The following is a 22307-nucleotide window of genomic DNA, read 5'->3' as shown; positions in this document are numbered from 1 at the left end:
GACACTGCACCACTCTAGCGCCCACTGCCCTGCATGATTTTCATCCCCTCCTACTTGTTCATAGCTCCCGAGACCTAAGCTGTGAGGATGCACACCTAGCACATGTGCTATGAAGGGAGACGGGATAAGGAGAGGCAAGGACAGAGACAGAGAGAGAAAGTGTTGGCCAACATACTAGAGAAGAGAGACAGAGAGAAACATGGGAGGAAGGCAAGCAACTCATCACCTGTAATCATCCCTCTGGATTTCACCTTCTGATGCAGAGGACACACCGCTACTGGCCAGAGAACAGAGCAGCCCCAGAGAATGGGGTCCTTGTCTCCCTCAAACACAGCTAGTGAAAAACACTTTCTTACAAACACAGCCCCAGCAAATGGAGCGTCCCTACCAGGAGCAAGGTAGGCCGTGAACAGAGCAATCACCAAAACAGACAGTTATCTCATTGAGAAAGGCAACTGTTCCACTCCCAGTAGGACGGCTTTTCCTTGGCATCAGTAGTTCTTGAGGTCCCATCGCCCTCGCTCACTTTCCATGACATGAAGGCAGTAGACTCTGAGATGTGACTTCTTTTCCCTTGGTACTAAACCCAGCACAAGGGGAAAAAACAAGTAAGTTACCATCTCAGTGTGCTATGTTGGGGAGGCTCTACTTTTCGCCTCTCCCACACAGTGAGGCTCTGCCCTGAACCCTCCTCCCATCACACCTTTAGGACTACAAGTAGAAAGCAACCCTTGGAATGACACCTTAAACAGTCACTCTGCACAGCACACTCTGGTCACACACACCAAACCTGTGGGGAAAAGCATGTTTTTGGCTTGTAACATTGCTTCTTGTAGCTTGTTGCTTCCAGCAAGCAGAGGCAAAGGGGGGCGAGAGTCAGGGGTGCACAGCGGGCCCACCACAGTCCCAGACGGCAGACGCCAGGAGAGATCTAGAGACTCTGGTCCCTTCCCGAGCCTTAATCACACAGAGCCCCATAGCCAACGAGGAAGCAAACAGAGTGTGAAGAAAATAGCAGCGAGTACAGATGAGGAATTCCAAGCACTGACTTCTTACTCACAGGCAGTTATGTGGGAGACAGAAAGCTGAGGACTGTTGATCTCCACTTAGGAGGATTTCCAGGCAGCTGAGGTCCACTTCTGCCAATTTCTCCTCCGGCTGCTGCTCCTGGATGATTCCTCTGCAAACGCAGTAAGTAGCTCAAGAAAAAGCCATCAGTACACAAAATTCAACTGGTGCACGAAATCTTACCCTCATCCCTACCTCCCTCTCCCATGCCATCCACATCAGCCCCACTAGAGCAGAGACTCAATCAACATCCACAGTCACTGCTGCACTCTAGTGCTCACCACCCTGTGTGATTTTCGTCCCCTCCTACTTGTTCATCACTCCCAAGACCTAGCCTGTGGGGATGCACAGCTACCACACCTGCCCATGTCCTACGAAAGGAGACAGGACAAGGAGAGGCAAGGACAGAGAGTGTGTTGGCCAACACATTAGAGGAAAGAGAGAGAAACGTGGGAGGAAGTCAAAAAACTCACCAGCTAGAGCCATCCCCCTGGATCCAACCTTCTGCTGCAGAGGACACGCTGCTTGTGAACAGAGAAATGACCAGACCCTGAAAATGGGGATCTTGTCTCCCTCGTAACTACAGCTACTCAGAAAACTTTTTCTACAAATTCAGCCCCAGCTAACGACAAGTCTCAGCCTGGAGGCAGGTGGGCGCTACCAGAGTCCTCACCAAACCAGACACTTACCTCACTGATGGTGACATCTGCTCCACTCCCAGCTTCATGGCATCTGCATAGCCTGGAATCAACAACGTTCGCTGTCTCACAGCTCTTGTGCACTTTCCATCTCACAATGGGGGTGGGCTCTTACCCTTGACCTCTTTCTCCGTGGTACTAAGCACAACACAAGAGGCAAAAACAGAAGGTATCATCCGCAATCTGCAGTGTTGTGTAGGTTCTTCTTCTCCCATCTCCCATTACACCTTTATAGATACAATTAAGAAGTACACAATGCACACTCAGCCTTTGGAGCTCCTTGCCAGAGAATGCTGTGACTATAATGGGGTTCAAATAAGAGCTAGTACAGTAACTCCTCACTTAACGTTGCCATTATGTTCCTGGAAATGTGACTTTAAGTGAAATGATGTTAAGCGAGTCCAATTTCCCCATAACAATGAATGTAAATGGAGGGGGGGGGTTACACTCCAGGGAATTATTTTTTGCCATACAGTACAGTATTATAGTTGGGGGTGCCCCTGCCTTACCCTACACAGGCCCAGCCCACTGGCACTGGAGGTGAGGCAGGCAAGGAGGCTGAAGGTGCTGTAGGCTAGGAGAAGCACGTTGCGGAGCGGCAGCTTCCCCTACTCTGCAAGCACCAGGGTCGGGGGCCTCAACCCTCGGCCGCCCACACCGCCTCTTCCCCCAAACCCCCACCCTTAACCTGCCTCTTCCTCCTCGCTCCTTCCCCTTTACTTCACACACCGCGTCCTCGCTCCTGCCTGCAGCAATCAGCTGGCTTGCAGCATTTGGAAGCAGGGGAGGGAAGGGGGAGTCTGCATGCCGAATCTTCACTCCCCGTCTCCGGACACCACAAGCCAACTGATTGCCGCAGGCAGGAGGCAGTAGGGAAAGGCACTGATCCACGGTGTCTGCTGGCGGGCGGGAAGCGCTGTGGGGAGGTCATAGGAGAACTGATGGGGGGCTGCCGGCTGTGGACAAAGCAGGCAGCCAAACCATGTTATAGCAAAGCATTGCTCAACTGTAAATACAGCATGTTCTGTAATTGAGCAGGGATGTAAGATCGAAACATTGTTAAGCGAGAGGATGTTAAGTGAAGAGTTACTGTAAATTCATGGAGGATCAATCCATCAACGGCTATTAGTCAGGATGAGCAGGGATGGTGTCCCTGGCCTGTGTTTGTCAGGAGCTGGGAATGGGCGACAGTGGATGGATCACTTGGTTATTCCCAGTTCTGTTCATTCCTTCTGGGGCACCTGACATTAGCCACTGTTGGTAGACAGAATACTGGGCTAGATGGACCTTTGATCTGACCCAGTCTGGCCATTCTTACGTTCATATGTTAAGCAGCCTGTTGCACCTGCATCCAAGACAGTTACTGTGCAGAGGAAACCGCTGTCCCTTCCCCTGGTCGTAATCCCACAGAGCCCCATGCCCAACGAGGAGGCTCACGGCCTCTGAAGAAAACTTGAGTGGTACGGATGAGGGATAGAGTGCCATAATTGTTCACTCACCGCCAGTCATGGAGAAGGCAGAAAGCTGAGGACTGTTCATCTCTGCTTACAAGGATGTCCAGGCTGCTCAGGTTCACTTCTTCCAGTTTATCCTCTGGCTGCGAATCCTGGACGATTCCTCTACAAACACAGCATGTAACCCAAGCAGGAGCCATCACCGCACAAAGTTCTATTGGTGTCTGAGATGTTGCCCTCCCTCTCTCACCCACCGCACATCAGCCCCACTTGATGAACAGAGTCAGAGTCAACTCCCAGTCACCCCCACCACTACCAATGAAGAATCTAGTACCCATCATGCTTCTGTTCCCCCTCCTAATGCACTAGTGAGTTGCAGGCTCTCCAGACCAAGCTTGTGAGCATTCACCATTGCCCATGTTCTATGCAAGGAGAAAGTACAAGGAGAGAGACACACAGACAGACATATGAAAGACCAACTCAGCATCTGTACCCACCTTCCTGGTTCCAGGCCACTGCTCAGAAGAACCCGCTCCTCTCTGTCCTGGAAGATCAGAAAATTCTCCTCCCGAACCCAGAATAAAGAAGTAAACTTTTATGAGAAACCAAACCCACCTAAAAGGAAGCAGCCATCTGTACTCAGCCTCTGCCCTGAATTTATCTTTGGCTTTAGTCGTGCAGCTAGAAGTTGTGAAGTGTAGTTATGCGGGAGACACAAAGTGGAGGAGTGTTCATATCTGCTTGGAAGGATGCCCAGGCAGCTCAGGTCCACCTCTGCCAGTATCTCCTCGGGCGAGGGCTCCTGGACAATTCCTCTGCAAACTAATAAAGCCAAGCAAGAACTATCACTATGCAGAGCTCTATTAATGCCCTCATCCCTGCCTCCCACTCCCATTCCATCTACAAGAGCCCCACTCGATTAACAGAGATGGAGTTAACACCGACAGAAACTGCTCCACTATCCACTACCCTGCATGATTTTCGTCCTCTCCTACTTCTTCAACCTGAGGACTGTTCATGTCTGCTTAGGAGGACGTCCAAGCTGCTCAGGTCCACGTCTGCCAGTTTCTCCTCTGGCTGGGGCTCCTGGACGTTTCCTCTGTAAGAACAACTGTAAAAGCCAAGCATGAGCCATCAGTACACAGAGCTCTGTTGGTGCGTGAAATCTCACCCCCATCCCTACCTCCCTCTCCCATCCCATCCACATCACCCCACCCCTTGAACAGAGACTGAGTGATAATTTCTCGTGGAGCAACAGTGACACCAGATGCCCCATCCGGGTAATACCAAAGCATTTCCCTTAGGGAGCAACAGGGACACTAGGTGGCCACTGAGTGCAATTACACAGAATATTTCCGTAATGGAGCAGGAGTGATACTGGGTGGCCACTCGGAGTAACGCACAAAGTATTATCCCCATGGAGCAAAAGTGACACTGAGTGGCCAATCCAGGTAATGAACAGAGCGTTTCCCTCAAGGAGAAACAGTGACAACCGATGGCCACTCGGGTTAATGCACAAAGCATTTCCCTCATGGATGAACAGTGATAATGTGTTGCCACCTGCGGTACTCACACAGCAATTCCTTAAGCAGCAGCAGTGACACTGGGCAGCCATTTGGGGAAATGCACAGAACATTTCTCTCCTGGAGCAACAGTGACTCTTGGTGGCCACTCGGGGTAAATGAATTGATGTGGTGTTAAATACTAACACTACAATCCATTTGAAATCTTCCATTCAAAGTTGCAAAACCAAACAACATGTTTGCCAGACACAGGTAACTAGTGTTGTTTAACTTTGGTATTGAGCATTTAACCCTTAAGGTAACACAATGCTTTACAAAATTTAAACTGTTTTAAAATCTTTTCCCATTCTCCTGGCTTTCACTGCCCTGCTGCAGTGAACAAAATAGCAGATAAGAACTATAATAAAAGAGAGAAAGACCATGCCCCACGCTGAGCCTTCAGGTGGCTCTGTGTAACCAAACTGTCAGCAACCAAATCTACGCTGGTAATTAAGCTTAGGGGTTCTCATGCAGGTCCCCACATCTGTAACCTAAAGTTCAGAGTGGGGAAGGAACCTTGACAAGAGCAACAGTAGAAACCGAGGCTCTAAAAAATAATAAAAGTAAAAAAATCAAGAATTTTGCAACTAACATCTATGGCGGATAGATGGCTCAAACAGCACGCCACCATACTGGCCCGACCAGTAATGGAAAAAACAGGGAACGTAGAAGAGGCAACCCGGGCAGTCAAGCACTGGAAATCCCAAGCTCTTTTAGCAGGGTAACAGGTGGCCCAGAGTCACGATAGGCTCGAGCAAATATAGCAGGAAAATAAAACATTGCAAACAGCTGCAAGCAACCTACAAAAAATACATGTGCCGTCCCGTTATAAATACTGGTGGTGAAGAGGAGGCTTCAGGTAGCTCCCCTGTGCCTGAAGAATGGGGACAGAAAGGGAAAAAGGGGGCCCTAGCAAAATGAAAAGATGAAATGGGGTCCACTGCATTGCAATCACCACCTTATGAAAACAGCCAGGTTCCGGTTAAACTGAGACCGAAGCTGGTGCCTGTCAGAACGGGACGAGCAAGTGCATGGCAGGAAAGAGTAGCACACAATACTCTCACTGAACTGGTAAATCAGATGAAGGAAAATATGGAACAGTTCACAGAGCACATTAGGAGCTAGGAGCTGCGACTCGACCACAGAGGAGTGAATAAAAAAGAAATTCACAGTAAAATACCCAAAATTAAGTGGATTAACACCTAGAATTGACGCATCAACACATGGAGTTGCCCAAAAACAGTTAACTGCAGCAAAAAAAGGGCACTCCCACCATCCATCTGGCACGCACACAAAAGCAACAGACACTGGGGTAACAAATTCGATTTTACAAGAGCAGGTAACTACTCCAACTCTCCTCTCAAAGCCAGAATAAAAATCGGGGTGCAGTTCCCTACAGTGTCGGTTCCCAAATGCTTTGACCCACAGAACCACACTCTGCGCTCATATTTAATAATAGAACTTCTCAAATTGTGTACATACGAGTTACGTTTTTTCCTTTATGTGCCTCCTCACTTTGCTAAATGCACTGCTGCCTGTACTTTCAAGTACCTTGATGGCGTTAATCTCTCTTGGCTCAGGTCTCACTACCTTCCTAGGTTGCTCTCCAACCCCCCCCTTCTCCCGCCTCTCCTCACTTCAGCTCTTGGTTTTAAAAGTTGTACTTTTTACAGAAGCCTCCAAAGGATGAAGCTACTAAAAAAAGAACAAAACAAAAAGAAAACAAGGTAAAACCTTTACTTTAAATAAACCCAGTGAATTTATTATTTTAACCCTTCAGGAATGCAACCGCTGGAATTATTCCTACCTTTCTTGAAGATATAGTTGGCAAGCAACAGAAATGCAGACTCTGCTTCTAATCCTAACCCCATGCACTAATATAGCAGAGTTTTAAAATAATGTTAAATATAAAGTAATGCAAAATTCCTTGCTACCAAATTAATACAATACATTTGCCATATATTAATATCTTTTTATCAATTTATATTACAAGTTTTAAATAAGGTAATAATTTGTTTACTCAAATGTTTAACCATTTTTATTTTTGTTTACCTAATTTTGTATAGTTATGAATAGAATTCTGGTGCCATTTGTTTTTAATTATAAGTTTGTCCTATATGTCACGTGTGTTGTCTTATGTTGTATGTCATGTGACTATTTTTTATTATTTTTATTTTGTTGCAACAAAATTCAATTTAATCCCTTTTTTAAAAATATATGTATATGTGGTACCACACTATTTTAAAATCATGGTTGTAGTATAATCATAATATTATTAACACCAATTTTTTATGCAAAGTTCAAAAAGGCTTCAGTTACAAATATATGTACATATATTTATGCCTCAAGAAATAATGCAATCGCAAACAAAAAGGATTCTCCTTTTGAAAACACTTTTGGTTTTTAAGTATGTTTTATTGTTATTCAAAGAAAAAAGATAAGGGGAAACCTCAACATTGACATTTTGTTAATATTATCTTTACCTTAATTTCTTGTTTGGCCTTTTTATAAACTTGTTTGTACTTTTAAATATAGCTATAAGAATGTGATAGCAAAAAATTTATGAATAAAGCTAACCAAACAATGTCAACAGGTCTCCACGTTTTCAACAAGCTTCCGCTTTTGACTCCCAAACACAAAGCATCAAAGATTAATACCTTCAAAGTATTTGCATGAATCTGTATTTAAAATTTATTTTGGTTTAATTTGATACGCTTTTCTTTTGTTATGGTATGTTAATGGGAAGTAGTAGTTGTTAAAGTTTGTGCTTCTAAACAATTAACAAAAGTGAAGTTGGTATCACAAGCAAATTAACTCTAAAAAACTTGTTAAAATGATGTTACTAACTCTTTTCCTGAAAACAAAGTGTTCAGCAAGTGAAAGCGACAAACCTTCTCGTGGAAGGTTGTGAGCATTTATTTTAGCCATTAAGCATTACATTTACTATGAAATATTAGTAATGCACCTCAAAGGAAAATGAATGTCTAGACAACAATTGCAAAAGTACACCTTGCATTATAAAAGACTCGGTCCCTATTACATTGTTCTTAATACACAGTTTAACTCAGTTTGTTTACAATGTAGTAAGTTTGGGTTACTGAAAACAAAAAAGGAAAAACAAACTTGTTAGTGAACATAGTAAAAAGTTTAAGTTGCATCCCACAGACCAAAGCCACCAGAAAATATCACACCCTGAAGAAACCAACGGATATCAGTATACAGTGAAGAAACCCCCAAAGCATCAAGAAAAGAAAAATGAAGTGCTTTATAAATAAGAGACTGGTCAAATACACCTCTACCTGCCATATATGGACCATTAAGTTAACAATCAGCTAAAAACCATTAGCTGGACCAGGATAAACCGTCATTTAATTTCAACTTGGTTACCGTGTAAAAACTGTATTGTTGCTGTATTACTGTATTATCATTGTACTGTGTATTATTGCTTTACAACATTACAAGCAGTTTACCTTGCTAAACTGTTTAGCCAACACACAGCTAAAACTTAAACAAACAGCAGCAAACATCATGAAGGCAAGGAAGAAACAAACTGGTAAACAAACAAAAGTTACATAGTAATTGCAAATTGGGTGAACAAATTGCCTGTTAGTACGAGTCATAATTTGGGTCAGTGACACGACATCCTAAACTGAGGCACACATTATTCAAAACAATCTTGTTCAGTGTCTGGCTACCAATATTAAATCCTGACAACAATATTTGATAACCTACTGAATGGACAGTAACCAATTTATCTGGGAGACAGCAGCCGTACGAAGCAACTGGATCTACATCAGCTCCTGGTGTAGCACAGAGCAGTTTGAGCAATGGAGCAGAGAAGCTCTGCTCCCGTTTCCTGCCCAGTGAAGCTTTCTGGAGGGTGACAACAAGCAGGAGGGGTCATTTATAACCTGCATGGGCAGTGCTGTGTAGTAACCAATCACAAGATAGTTATATATAACAGGCCTCAGTGGTAGTGTCACTACTCCAAATTTCTGTTTTACTTCTCACCTACATTATCACAATCCCTCCCCCAGTATTTCAAAACACTCAGCCTACTATTAATACCGAACCAAATGGCAAGTGTCATTGCCCTAATAAAAGTGGGTTGCTATCTGCAGTATCAGGGCCAAACTACAACAACAAATTGGGAAAGAATTGTTATGCTTGGATATAAATTGCTTTTCTATGTATACACGCACATCACACATATATGCCTGTATACACTACAAACATATATGTGCCATATCCACATTATTCATAGATATTATTTGGGAGGGCCCCTAATGCTCAGTCATAACGCTACATTCCTCAGTCACAGTCCCAGGCCCAACATTCCCAGGCCCACCATAAGGGACTAAACCAGGGGTTGACAACCTATGGCACGCAAGCCGATTTTGAGCAGCAAGCAGCTGCCTGCCACAGTCCCAGCCCCTAGCCTAACTCAGTCCCCCCCCCACCGTTCTCCCCTGTGGGGGCAGGAGGCAGAAGCTTGGTCCTGCAGCAGCCAAGCTTCCCCCTCCCCCTCTTCTTCCCCCAGCATGGTGCTTTCCTGCCCCGCCCCCTCTCCCTCCCTGCGCCAATCATCTGATGGCCCTTGTGAGGGGCAGGGGGAAGAGCAGCAGCATGTGCACAGCTCCTTAGAGGAGACAGAGAGAGGTAGAGATGGAGTCTTGGGGAAGGAGGTGGAAGCGGGCACATCCCTTCCAGCCCCCTGCCATGAGCTGCTCAGGGCAGGGGGCTGGGAGCACCTCCACGAGCCGAGCACCCCAGCCCTCTGCCCTGACCCCCCCCACACACACACAGCCTTCTGTCCTACACCCCCCATATCTCTGCCCTGACCCTCCCACACACTCAGCATTCTGCCCTACACCCCAGCCCTGACCCCTGAACGCCCCCCAGGTCTGGGGTCCTGGCCGCAGGCCCTGCTCAGCCTGCTGCCCACCTAGGTGAACAGAACCCCAGGCTGGCAGTGGGCTGAGCAGGCTGTGGCGTAAGATCAACATTTTAATTTCATTTTAAATGACGCTTAAACATTTTGAAAACCTTGTTTACATACAATAGTTTAGTTATATAATATAGACTGATAGAAAGAGACCTTCTAAAACCGTTAAAATGTATTACTGGCACACAAAACCTTAGAGTGAATAAATGATGACTCGGCACAGCACTTCTGAAAGGTTGCTGACCCCTGGACTAAACAATAATGAGATGATAAATCTATCAGTCATCCGAGGGAACGTGCAGACTGAACGACGGCTGGGCCACGAGTGCATGTGCAGGTGGCAGGTTGAGTGAGGTGAGCGGAGAGCTGGCAAGCCTTGGGAGCAGGTTGGAGGAGGTTGAATGGGTCTCACTGTGGGGCAGGCTGGAATGCACTGAAGGAGATGATGAGGGTCCCAAGGTTGAGGAGAAATGGTTGAAGTGGACTGGGGGAGGGGGTTGGGGAAGAAGGAGAGAGAGGCGCTCAGGGGCCGCATAGATGGAGAGAGGGACTGGGGGGGAAGTTAGGAACTGGGGGTGGAGATTGAGGAGTGTTCAAGGGAGGAGAAAAGGGGGATGAACTGGGGGTGCTGAGCAGTCCCTACGGGAGGAGGAATGGGCTGGGGTGCAGGTTGTGGTGAGCTGGGTGGGTGTTGGAGAGAAATGGGGGCTGAGGGGCCCCACAGAAAGAGGACTAGATGGGAGAAGAATAGGGATGACGGGGCAGATTGGGGTCGGTTCGGGGAGTGGAGGAAAGCAAAACGGGGGCTGAGGAGCCCAATGATTGGAGAGATGGGCTGGGGGGGTTGGATGGAGAAAGGGGGAGGCTGAGGGGCCCACGACTGAGGGGGTTGGAGGGAGGAGGGTGGGGTCAGTGGCTCGACTGGGGGGGGGGTGGAAAGAGAAGGGGTGGCTGAGGGGCCCAAGAACAGGGGGGGGTTTAGAGGAAGGAGAAAAGGGGGCTGAGGAGCCCATGACTGAGGAGGTTGGAGGGTGGGGTCAGTGGCCCACGACTGAGGGGGCTGGAAGGAGAAGGAGGGGGCATGAAGGGCCCACGACCGGGGCAGGGGTTGGAGGGAGGAGAAGAAAGGGACTGAAGGGTCCATGGGGGAGGGGGTTGGAGGGAGAAGAGGGGCTGGAGGCCCGGGACCAGGGGGGGCTGAGGGGCCCGGGGGGGTGGAAGGAGAAAGGGGGGCTGAGGGACACATCAGTGTGGGGGTTGGAGGGTGGACTAAGGGGGGCTGAGGGAGGAGAAAGGGGAGGAGCCCGTAGCTGAGGGGAGGAGGTTTAAGGGGGGGGACTGAGGAGCCCGGGGGGGTTGAAGGGAGGAGAAGGGTGGGCCTGGAGGCCCAGAACCGAGGGGATGAGGAGCCTGGGGGTGGGTTGGAGGAAGGAGAAGGGGGGGGTGGAGGCCTAGGACCGGGGGGGGGTGAGGAGCCTGGGGGTGGGTTGGGGGAAGGGGGCTGAGGGGCCCCTGGCTGAAGGTAGGTTTAAGGGGGGGGTTGGAGGGAGAAGGGGAGACCCGAGGGAGCGGTTGAAGGAAGGAGGCCTAGGACCTGGGGGGGGGTGAGGAGCCTGGGGGTGGGTTGAGGGAGGAGAAGGGGGGGTAGAGGTCTAGGACCAGGGGGGATGAGGAGCCTGGCGGTGGGTTGGAGGCCTAGGACCTGGGGGGGTGAGGAGCCTGGGGGTGGGTTGAGGGAGGAGAAGGGGGGCTGAGGGGCCCCTGGCTGAAGGTAGGAGGTTTAAGGGGGGTTGGAGGGAGAAGGGGAGACCCGAGGGGGTGGTTGGAGGGAGGAGAAGGGGGGGTGAGGAGCCCGGGGGTGGGTTGGAGGGAGGAAATGGGGGGCCTGGAGGCCCAGAACCAGGGGGGGTGAGGAGCCTGGGGGTGGGTTGAGGGAGGAGAAGGGGGGGTAGAGGCCTAGGACCGGGGGGGGGGGTGAGAAGCCCGGGGGTGGGTTGGAGGAAGGAGAAGGGGGTGTGGAGGCCTAGGACCGGGGGGGGGTGAGGAGCCCGGGGGTGGGTTGGAGGAAGGAGAAGAGGGGCTGAGGGGCCCCTGGCTGAAGGTAGGAGGTTTAAGGGGGGTTGGAGGGAGAAGGGGAGCCCCCGGGGGGGTGGAGGAAGGAGAAGGGGGGGTGGAGGCCTAGGACCGGGAGGGGTGAGGAGCCTGCGGGTGGGTTGGAGGAAGGAGAAGGGGGTGTGGAGGCCTAGGACGGGGGGGGGGGTGAGGAGCCCGGGGGTGGGTTGGAGGAAGGAGAAGAGGGGCTGAGGGGCCCCTGGCTGAAGGTAGGAGGTTTAAGGGGGGTTGGAGGGAGAAGGGGAGCCCCCGGGGGGGTGGAGGAAGGAGAAGGGGGGGTGGAGGCCTAGGACCGGGAGGGGTGAGGAGCCTGGGGGTGGGTTGAGGGAGAAGGGGGGCTGATGGGCCCCTGGCTGAAGTAGGAGGTTTAAGGGGGGTTGGAGGGACAAGGGGAGACGCGGGGGGGGGTGGAGGAAATTAGGAGCCCTGAGTGCTTCACGGTTGTTATACTGGTTGGTGACGTCACTTCCTCTTCCCACCACTCCCGTTTCCGGCCCCGGGCCCGCCCCCTCCTGTCACGCCGCGGTGGCAGCACGTCTCCCACAAGCCCCTGCGGCGCGACTCCTCACTCTTGCTCCCCCTCCCCCTCTGCCCCGGGCAGGCCTTATCTGGGCCCGTGGTAATGGGGGGGGGGGGGGAGAGAGGGTGAAGTGGGGACATGGGGATCAAACCCCAATCACATCCCATCGCCGCAATGACTCTTCCTCACTCCCGAATCACACCCTAATCACATCCCTTTCACACCCCATTACACCTGAATCACACCACAATCACACCCATGAAGGGGATACAGGGAGAGGAGGAGATTTGGGAGGAGGAGGGTGGAGGGCAGGTGAGGGATGGGGAGGAGCTGGGGCAAGAGGAGTGAAAGGGATACAGAGAGATGAGGGGATTTGGGAGGAGGAGGAAGGGGGCAGGTGAGGGATGGGGGAGGAGCTGGGGCAGGAGGGGTGAAGGGAATACGGGGATGAGGGGATTTGGGAGGAGGAGGAAGGGGGCAGGTGAGGGATGGGGGAGGAGCTGGGGCAGGAGGAGTGAAGGGGATACAGGGAGATGAGGGGATTTGGGAGGAGGAAGGGGTAGGTGAGGGGTGGGGGACGAGTGAAGGGGATACAGGGAGATGAGGGGATTTGGGAGGAGTGAAGGGGGCAGGTGAGGGCTGGGGGAAGAGCTGGGGCAGGAGGGGTGAAGCGGATACGGGGAGATGAAGGGATTTGGGAGGAGGAGGAGGAGGAGGAAGGGGTAGGTGAGGGGTTGGGGGAGGAGCTGGGGCAGCAGGGGTCAAGGGGATACAGGGAAATGAGGGGATTTGGGATGGGGGGCACATGCCCCTGGGGGCGGGGTTAGGGGGCTTGATTTAGGGGAGAGGGGTGAGGGCCTGGGGAAGGGGAGCAGGGGCTGAAGTGGTTTCAGGGGAGGAAATTGAGGCACAGAAACCAGGGAGGGGAAGCAAAGCTTAGGGGGGGAATGGCTGAGGAAACCCCCGTAACCTACTATCCCCAGTCCCGGCAGGGGTCACCCGTCCCCCTCACTGCACATTTGGCTGCTCCCCTGGCAGCATCGGTCAGCGACGCTCCCTCTGACACTCGCTGTTGGACATACTGAGGGCAGGTCCCAGCTTGTTTCTCACCCCGCACTGGCAACTCCGAGGTTCTGCCTCCTCCCTCCACAGGGGGAGAAAGCACAAGACCCTCCGTCTTCCCCGCCACCCACAAAGGCCAATCAGCCATGGAGGAAAGAGATCCTCCGTCCCTCACCTTCTCCTCAATCCCACCACCGGCTAAGCGCCTGGCCCCTGCTGTGACATCGCAATGCAGACCTGGGGCAAGAGAGTACCTGCAAAAATCCTGGGATCGCTCCCCTCCAGCATAGTACATGCGCAGTAGCCTGCCCCCTCTTCCCACACATTTAGTAGTTTGTGATGTAAAAAATGCCTGTTGAGACAGTACAAATGGAGAAACGCATCTTTCTATACATTATTACAGAGATGAAGGGGCACTGTTAGACAAACGTTCTTTGGAGTTAGAGCTGCTAGAATGCACAGTTCACCACCGCACATTTTCATTTAAAAAAAACCATACCAGCCTATCCCAATACATCCTTACTCCTTAGAGTAGGCTGCCCGCGTGATACGCGTGACTGAGATACTGAAGAACTCAGCTTTATATGTAGTTACAATTTTCTGTATTGTTCCCTGGTGAAGGGTTAAAAACCATGTGCATTTTATATAACAACCTGGTATATGGATTGTGCCAGCACTTTTCCAGACCCAAAGTCCAGAGTTTGGTCTGGAAACCAGAGGCCTAAATTCCAAATAATGATTAGCTAAGAGAAAGCTGGGGTAAACAGATCATCATGTTTTGCTAAAATAGGCCTGCTCAGCAAATTGCCAAGTGCTGGAGCTAAGAACTAAAGAACTGCATCTTAATCAAAGTTGCAAATTGAACAAAGGATCCCTGTTCCTATCGTGTCAGTCTCTTCTGTAGGGAACGTTCTTCCCACAGATCCAACCTTGAGTTTATGAAAAGTTGGTACATGTCAGTGTAAGATATGGCAACCTTCCACCTCCCTTCCCAGGGACCAATGCCCTGCCTTAAAACACAAAGGGGACAGTCTGTATTGTCATATACTTTCACTGTTTCTTTGCTTTAACCCCTAGGAATGTACTTGTTGGACAATCAAAGGAGTTGCTCCGTTCCTATGGACCCCAAATCAGAATTCAACATATATATTTTATACTAACATTTCATCAAAGTATTAATTAAATGTTAACTTGCTAACTTGAGACCATGGGTGGAGACATTATGTAACCTGTTAGCCATTGGCTAATGTGCTATCGTCTTGCTGCAAAACCTATGCCGGGGTGTGGAACTGCCTATCCCGTCACTTTCCCCCATCCATGGAAAATCCATATATTCTATTGTAATCAATTAACTGATAGTATCTCTGAGCCTAATAAGCCAGGTCACACTCCGTCAGTGCTGTGTGTAATAAACTCCTATGCTTGACCTCTACACGGTGTGGATTTAGGTCCTTCACCTGCTGTGACTGTTCCGCCTCGACTGTGCTTGTTTCCCCCTCTGTAGAAGGTTAAGGGTTACATCCTCCTCCCTGGCACAAAAGCCTCTTTCACAACCCCCTCAGGAAACAAATCCATGACCCTTTTGCCCAGTTCTTAGTTACTTACTGTGCAATTCTCTTCCTGGATCATCAGAGACAATACGGACCTAAAACAACTGAGCAACAGCGTGATTGAGTGCAGTCACTTCAATTAGTTGCACAACTTGATGAACTAGCCCCCACCCCATTTCCGACTGGAGATTTAACAACAGTTAGTATGTCCAAGACCTTGGAGTGGTCTCTCCTGGTGACTGAACTGAATTTGAAGTTTCTCCATGTTGTCATGGAGGGAGCAGAGAAAAAGCAAACAAAATAAGAAATGACTATTTCAGTAAATGGGCATTTTCTCAAAGTCCCCAATAAACCTGAGCCACACTTTGGCAAATAAAATTAATATCTGCTTATGTGACCCAATGTCCTTTAAGAGGGAAAAAACCCACATCACACAAGATACAGCCAGTTTCATAGAACTAGAAATTCCAGAGCAGGTTAAATATGACGACTCAGAATCAGGACAAGAGATTCTCCCATTGCATTCTCCTCTGAGCCGTTCAAACCTCCTGCTCTCATTAGTATCAAGTCATATTATTTACACAAGTTCTAGCATCGTGGTAATGGAAAAAAAACAAAACAAAACCAACCAGCCAGCCTCTCCATCTGCAAACAATCCCATATCAGTAGGTAAAGTCCTACAACAGGCTTTGCCAACCGTTGGCAAACTGGGATTTCAACTCCAAATGATCTCACTGTATTTGAGGTCCATCCAGGTCTGTGACACTTTCATCTCAGGCCCTAAATTACTGTTTAGGAGCAAAGAAAACAAATTGTGAACCACAAACAGAGGGCTGAGAACCCTGAATGATAGGACACATTGAATGGTGGAACTGTAGAAAGTAGAGAAGATAAATTCTAGCGGGTGTCATGCAGCCACCAGGTGATGCTCTGGAACTGCTCCCTACGAAACCGGTCAGGACTCTAGGGAAGCCTCCTCTCTCTGAGCAGACTGTCTCCAGGGCAAGAAGCTTATGCAGCTTCCACCTTCCTGGGTATGACTCCAGAGCATTCAGCATCCGCTGCCCCACCGTACACTTCCCACAGCAAGCCCCGCACAGGTGGGGTCCTGGGGAAGCCACAGGGTCCTGCACACCAATTTCGCAGTCAGACGTGACTCTCAGCCAGACAGTAAAACAGAGGTTTATTAGATTACAGGAGCATGGTCTAAAACAGAGCTTGTAGGTACAGAGAATGGGACCCCTCGGCCGGGTCCATTCTGGGGAGGCAGGAAGACCAGAGCCTCGTCTGGTTTCGCTCCATTTCCCCAGCCATCTCCAAACTGAACCTCCCTCCAGCCTCTCACCCAGCCTCTGTCCAGTTTCTCGGGCACAGGTGTCACCTGGCTCCAACCTCCCTCCTGGGTTCTCATGTTACATGCTCAGATAGCTTCCCTCAAGGAAAGTCTCCCATCCCCAATGCAGCCAGTCCCAATAAACCTCCCCTGCTACCTTCCCAGGCCAATACTCCCCACTCCCTGCTGTGTATTCAAAGAAAACATTGAGAACATTCCCACTTCGTCACAGTCACACACCCTTATTCCCACCACCGAGGTATTGGTGCAGCACACAGGGAAACTGAGGCACACACAGTATTCATGTAAAACTCACATAGGTTCACATACAACATAACAAGGGAAAATCCCCACTTTATCACACCCTCTATCCCCACACCTTCTCTGTTATATTTACATTGAGGAAAAAGAGTACAAGACACAACTGCTATTCAGCAGAACCCAGTGCAATCTGGGAACGAGGCAATCTGTCCCTAATGGGGGAACCTGGTGACTAACAATCACTGCAGTGGGAGGAAAAGTATAAACGTGATGCTCCAAAATTGGTTAGACTAGGAAAAGTGATGGAGGTTGTGTCCAGTGGCGAGGGAGCTGAGATGCCACAAATGCTGCCTTAAAGTTCACTACTTTGGAATTAGGAAAAGGGGGGAAAAAAATCTTTCCTGAGTCCTAGACAAGATTTTCATGGTGTTTATCTCCCTTGCACCTTCTCTGGTGATACATAAGAGAAAAGCTGTGATGGAAGGTTTTCCCGCACTCATGGCATTCATAGGGTTTCTCCCCTGTGTGGATCCTCTGATGTGTAATAAGGCCAGATTTCCGAGCGAAGGTTTTCCCACACTCGCAGCATCCATAGGGTTTCTCCCCTGTGTGGATTCTCTGATGGCAAGTAAGGTGTGAGCTCTCAATGAAGGTTTTCCCGCACTCACGGCAGTTGTAGGGTTTCTCACCTGTGTGGATCCTCCAATGTTTTATAAGGGCTGAGTGCCAAGAGAAGGTTTTCCCACACTCATACCATTTATAGGGTTTCTCCCTTGTGTGACTCCTCTGATGCGCAATGAGATTTGAATGCTGAGTGAAGGTTTTCCCACAGTCGCAGCATCCATAGAGGTGCTGCCCTCTATGGATTCTCTGATGGCAAATAAGGTGCGAGTTCTCAGTAAAAGTTTTCCCGCACTCACAGCATCCATAGGGTTTCTCCCTTGTGTGGATCCTCTGATGGCGAATAAGGCCTGAACTCCGAGTGAAGGTTTTCCCGCACTCACAGCATCCATGGGGTTTCTCCCCCATGTGCATCTTCTGATGGCAAATAAGGTGTGAGCGCTGAGCGAAGGTTTTCCCGCACTCACAGCATTCATGGGGTTTCTCCCCTGTGTGAATCCTCTGATGGCGAATAAGAGTTGAGCGCTCAGTGCTGCACTCACAGCATCCATAGGGTCTCACTCCAGTGTGGATTCTCTGATGGTGTGAGCACCTCCTGAACTTTTTCCCACTCTCAAAGCCCGTGTTATTTCTCTCTCCCGTAAGGATTCTCTGCCAGGCTGTGGCTTCCTTGAGGCCTTTGTGAGTTTCCCGATAGTGAACAGATATTCCAACTTTCTGCACTGGCTGGTTCCCCTGACGCTTATCTGGCCTGTGCTGCCCCTGAGAGCCTTTTCCCTGCTCGCAACTCCTGGACACACTCCCTTTGCATCTTTGCAACAACGCCCCACGTGCTTCCAGTTGCTCCTCTTCCTGCTGAGGCATCTGCTCCACAGTCTCTCTCACCATCCCCTCACCTGCTGGGACAGAGAAAGGAATACCTCAGAAACCGAAAGGGAAAAGGGGGGACAAGCCAAGACAGTAGCTGGAGATGGGGAAATTCAGTCCCTGATTTTTCTCCAACAGTGAGAGAGGAGAGGATCAATTCTGCATCTAGTTCCCACTGAAACACTCAGAGAGAAGGAAGTCTGGGGAGAGAACTACTGCCAGGAGTTAGGATGGGTAGGAAGCCAGGAACAGTATCTGCCTTGAGGATAGGACACCTGCTAAGGACCACCCTGAACCCAGAAACCTCACAAGGTCTTTGCTGGGAATCCCAGCTGTTTCCTTCAACAGCTGAGTAGGTTTAATGATCCCTCACTCATGCAGCTGCCTCTCAGGATCTCTCTTTCCTCTGAGCCCTGGAAATCTGGGGCCCACGGCTCTTCCTCTTGTTCCAGCTGGGAGATGACATCAGGTTTGAAAAGTGGGAACACTGCTCAGGGCAAAGAAAACCAGTGAGATCAGATAACATGCAAAAGAAGAAGTTACTCAACTTGTGCAGTAACAATGGTTCTTGAGATGTGTCTCCCTATGGGTGCTCCACTGTAGGTGCTAGCACGTTAAAAATAGTTGTGTAGACCAGTGGCTTTCCACACTACTGTGCCCCTTTCAGGGGTCTGATTTGTCTTGCGTACCTCCGAGTTACATCTCATTTAAAAACTACTTGCTTACAAAATCAGACATAAAATACAAAAGTGTCACTGCACACCATGAATTGCTGACTTGCTCATTTTTACCATATCATTATAAACTAAATAATTGGAATATAAATATTGTACTTACATTTCAATGTATATTATATAGATCAGTATAAACAAGTCATTGTATGAAATTTTACTCTGTACTGACTTGGCTAGTGATTTTGCTGTAGCAACTCTGGAAGACCTCTGAGTACCCCAGGGGTACACATACCGCTGGTGTAAACACTGCAGCTCAGGCTTAAGAGACTGAGCTCCAGCTCAATCTACAACATATTTGCAGTTACATACAGACCACCAAGGCCAGTCTGGGGACCCAGACTGGGAGGGTCTCTCCCAAAGGCAGCGCAAACATCCCAATACGTGCTACTTACGAGGCTTTGCTGTTTGGAAGGGTGTTCCCCACAGCTCCACCACTCTGAGACAGGGCATTTCGGAGGCAGCACCCTTGTGTGTCATGATGGCACCTCAGCGAGTCTCAATGATTTCAGACTCTTTATAAACACCGTCTCTTCTGGGGTGCTGCAGCCAGTAGGTATTTACAGCCACATGAGAGAGGCTTTGCATTGTCCAGTGTGCTGCATTCATACGCGGACAGTTCTCGATTGTGTTTCCATGTAAATGGAGACAGGTCTATGCTACTTCAACAGGAATTACACCTCCATCCCAGGAGAGGAATTCACTCCTTCACACCCAGTCAGTAACAAAGCACATTGAGAGGGAAGCTGACCCAAGCTTATTTTTCATTAAAAAACCTACTAAATAAAGCCCCCATTCTCCAGAGGGAGACAAGGTCAAAGTGAAGGGCTAGGAGCATGAATCATAAAATAACAGAAACACATGGGGTAAAAGGACCTCAAGGTGTCAGTTAGTCCATCCTCCAGCCGTGAGGCAGGACCAAGTATACACAGACCATCGGTTTAACCTCTTCTTCAAAACCTCCAGTGACCAGGATCCCACAACCTCTCTTGGCCCGTATTACACAGGAGGTCAGACTAGATGACCAAATAGTCTCCCTTGGCCTTAAAATGTCTTGATTGACAGAAGGAAGGACTTAGCACATGCCATTGTGCGTTGTGTCCCTCAGATGTGAACACCAGAATTTATTTGCAGGCACTCCAGCAGCGTGCACTGTGCCAGCTGTAGCTTTACATGAACAGTGGAGGGACTAGCTTGGCAGAACTGTGACACCGAGAGAGGTGCACGTGAAACTGGAAGGAACAGGTATTCCTCATTTCAGTGCAGAGTGGTGCAGGCAGCATCAATAAAGGCGCACAAGGGTGTGTTCTTGCCACAAGGTTTGTCAGCAGGCTGGTGCCATACATGCCTGGGGTCCCTGGGGCTCAGTGAGGGGTAAGTGAAGGCAAGGACTCAGAAGGAATCCTCATTGGAAGGGTAAAGGGATGGTGACATTATGAAAGTCCAAGATGGATTGTGTGCAGTAGGCTCAGGATCTGAGCGCAGGCCGGGGGGAGGCAGCTTCTGTTCCCTACATCGGACCTAACCCCAAGTTTTGCCTTAGCAAAGAGATGGTGTCAGCATTTGCACTGTCCTGCGCCTGTGCTCTGTTCCAAAAGTGTTCTGTAGCGGGGAGGGCAGAGCGCTGGTCTGTGTCTCACTGGCCTCTCGGGGTGTCGCTGAAACAGGGCAACGCCGAGGGTGTATTGTGAACCTTAACTCTTCATTTCCCCTTCTAAGAACTGAGGGGATGGGAATCCTTACCCAGCGAGGTTACGTTCTTGTAGTTCTCCTGCATGACATGTCTGTAAAGGGCTCTCTGAGCGGGGTCCAGCAGAGCCCACTCTTCCCTGGTGAAATACACAGCCACCTCCTCGAAAGTCACCAGCCCCTGAAAGAGAAAGAGCCCCCCACTCTGCACCTGCTGCCCAGTGACAACCCCACTGGTCACAGGGGAGAGGGCCAATCACATGGAAGCTCTGGGAGGCAGGCAGGCAGGATCACACTCCCTCCCCATCAGAACAGACAGGAGGCATCAGGGGGAGGGGGGAAGAGAGAGAGAGGGAGTGCGCGCCCCTCGCCCCTTCTAGCAGAGAGAGATGGGAGGGGTCTGAACATTCAACACTCACCTACCTGCCAGAGGCTGATACAGGTGATAGAGCCTCTGGCAGATATCCCAACAGCCTCCCCAGTGCCAGCACTTGGATGGGATGGGATGGGGTGTCTTCCCCGGGCCTCACTGGCGGTTGCCCTCTGGCTAGTAGGTTCAGACTCCAGCATTGGAGGCTGGTACATTTCCCCAGCCCAGTCCAGGGGGGGCTGACAAATTAGGGAATTTCCACCCACAAACCCCATGGGTCTGTTGCTAGAATCTAGGCACCACCATAAACAAATCCCAGCTGGTTTGTCACACCCTCTTCTTCTCCCTTTCTCCACCCTGGGTATTTCCTGCCCCCACCCACCTCCTGACTACCCCCAGAAGCACCCACCTCCTATGTCTTTACTGCCCTTCCACCGCCAACAGGCCCACTGTGCCAAAGTGAGAATGTTCTTAATGTTGTCTCTGAATATTTTGCGGATGCCTCAGTTTCCCCTATGCCTTTCTTAAGTATCTTGTTGTGGGGACCAGGGTGTGTGATTGTTGTAGAGCCCTAGAGGGCCAGTGTGATGGTGTCTGCACAGAGAATGGCCAACATCCTGTCTCCTGGTAACTGATGGCCTGGGCCCCTCCTCCCCTGCAAGGTGCCAACTGAAGGTGTTGGAGAACAAAGAGATCAGGTGGCCTCCTGGCCCAGGAAATAGACAAAGGCCAGAGCAGGGGCTGGAGGGAGTTTCAGTTTCAAGCTGGCTGGGGAAATGGAGGGAGGCCCAGAACTGGGTTCTGGGCTCCCTAACCCTCCCATGATGGACCTGACTTAGGGCTCCTGTTTCCTGTACCTAGAAGCTCTGGTCTGGACTGTGTTCTTGTCGTCTAATAAACCTTCTGTTTTACTGGCTGGCTGAGAGTCACGTCTCACTGCGGAGTTGGGGAGCAGGGCCCTCTGGCTTCCCCAGGACCCCACCTGGGCAAACTCACTGTGGGAAGCCACCGTGCGGAAGGGGCTGCTGTGAATGCTCGAGGTCAGACCCAGGAAGGTTGAAGCCCTGGTGACAGTCTGCTCAGAGAGAGGAGGCTCCCCCAGAGTCCCGACTGCCCTCGTATGGTGCAGTTCCAGAGCATTACCCGGGAACACCGTGACAACTGACAAATTAGGGAATTGCCACCCACAAATCCCATGGGTCTGTTGCTAGAATCTAGGCCTCACCATAAACTAATCCCAGCCCATTTGTCACGCCCTCTCCCCATCCCTTTCTCCACCCTGGGTATTTCCTGCCCCATCTCACCTCCTAACCACCCCCAGAAGTACCCACCTCCTATGGCTTTACTGCCTTTCTGCCACCAACAGGAGCCCACCAGCAACTGCTCGATAATCCCTACCTGAGCTGGCCCCACGGCAGCCATCTCTCTTGCCTGGGAGGATGGGATGTGACACTGCAGCCTGTC

The 22307-nt window shown here is 50.1% G+C and overlaps 1 protein-coding gene across 1 annotated transcript; it reads right to left on the bottom strand.

Moving 5' to 3' along the window:
* Positions 1–4219: 4219 nt before the first annotated feature.
* Positions 4220–22280, bottom strand: LOC127040793 (zinc finger protein 2-like). Its single transcript, XM_050935379.1, has 5 exons — positions 22242–22280; positions 20528–20654; positions 18427–18540; positions 17725–18082; positions 4220–4331 (listed from the first exon to the last, which is right to left on the bottom strand). The coding sequence occupies exons 1-5, from the start codon at positions 22263–22265 to the stop codon at positions 4220–4222; spliced, it is 735 nt and encodes a 244-aa protein (XP_050791336.1). The 5' UTR covers positions 22266–22280.
* Positions 22281–22307: the final 27 nt, after the last annotated feature.

The sequence above is a fragment of the Gopherus flavomarginatus genome, chromosome 25, assembly GCF_025201925.1.
Source record: "Gopherus flavomarginatus isolate rGopFla2 chromosome 25, rGopFla2.mat.asm, whole genome shotgun sequence".
In the NCBI taxonomy this organism is placed as follows: Eukaryota; Metazoa; Chordata; order Testudines; family Testudinidae; genus Gopherus; species Gopherus flavomarginatus.
The sequence above is the reverse complement of the archived record's forward strand: the minus strand, read 5'-3'. Positions and strand labels throughout refer to the sequence as shown.

Coding starts and splice junctions, on each gene's coding strand:
- LOC127040793 (XM_050935379.1), bottom strand. CDS start 22,265: ATGGCTGCCGTGGGGCCAGCTCAG. Junction 18,083..18,426: donor CCTGAGAGGCAGCTGCATGA/GTGAGGGATCAT, acceptor CTGTCCCAGCAG/GTGAGGGGATGGTGAGAGAG. Junction 4,332..17,724: donor AGACCCTATGGATGCTGTGA/GTGCAGCACTGA, acceptor TGGCTTTTACAG/TTGTTCTTACAGAGGAAACG.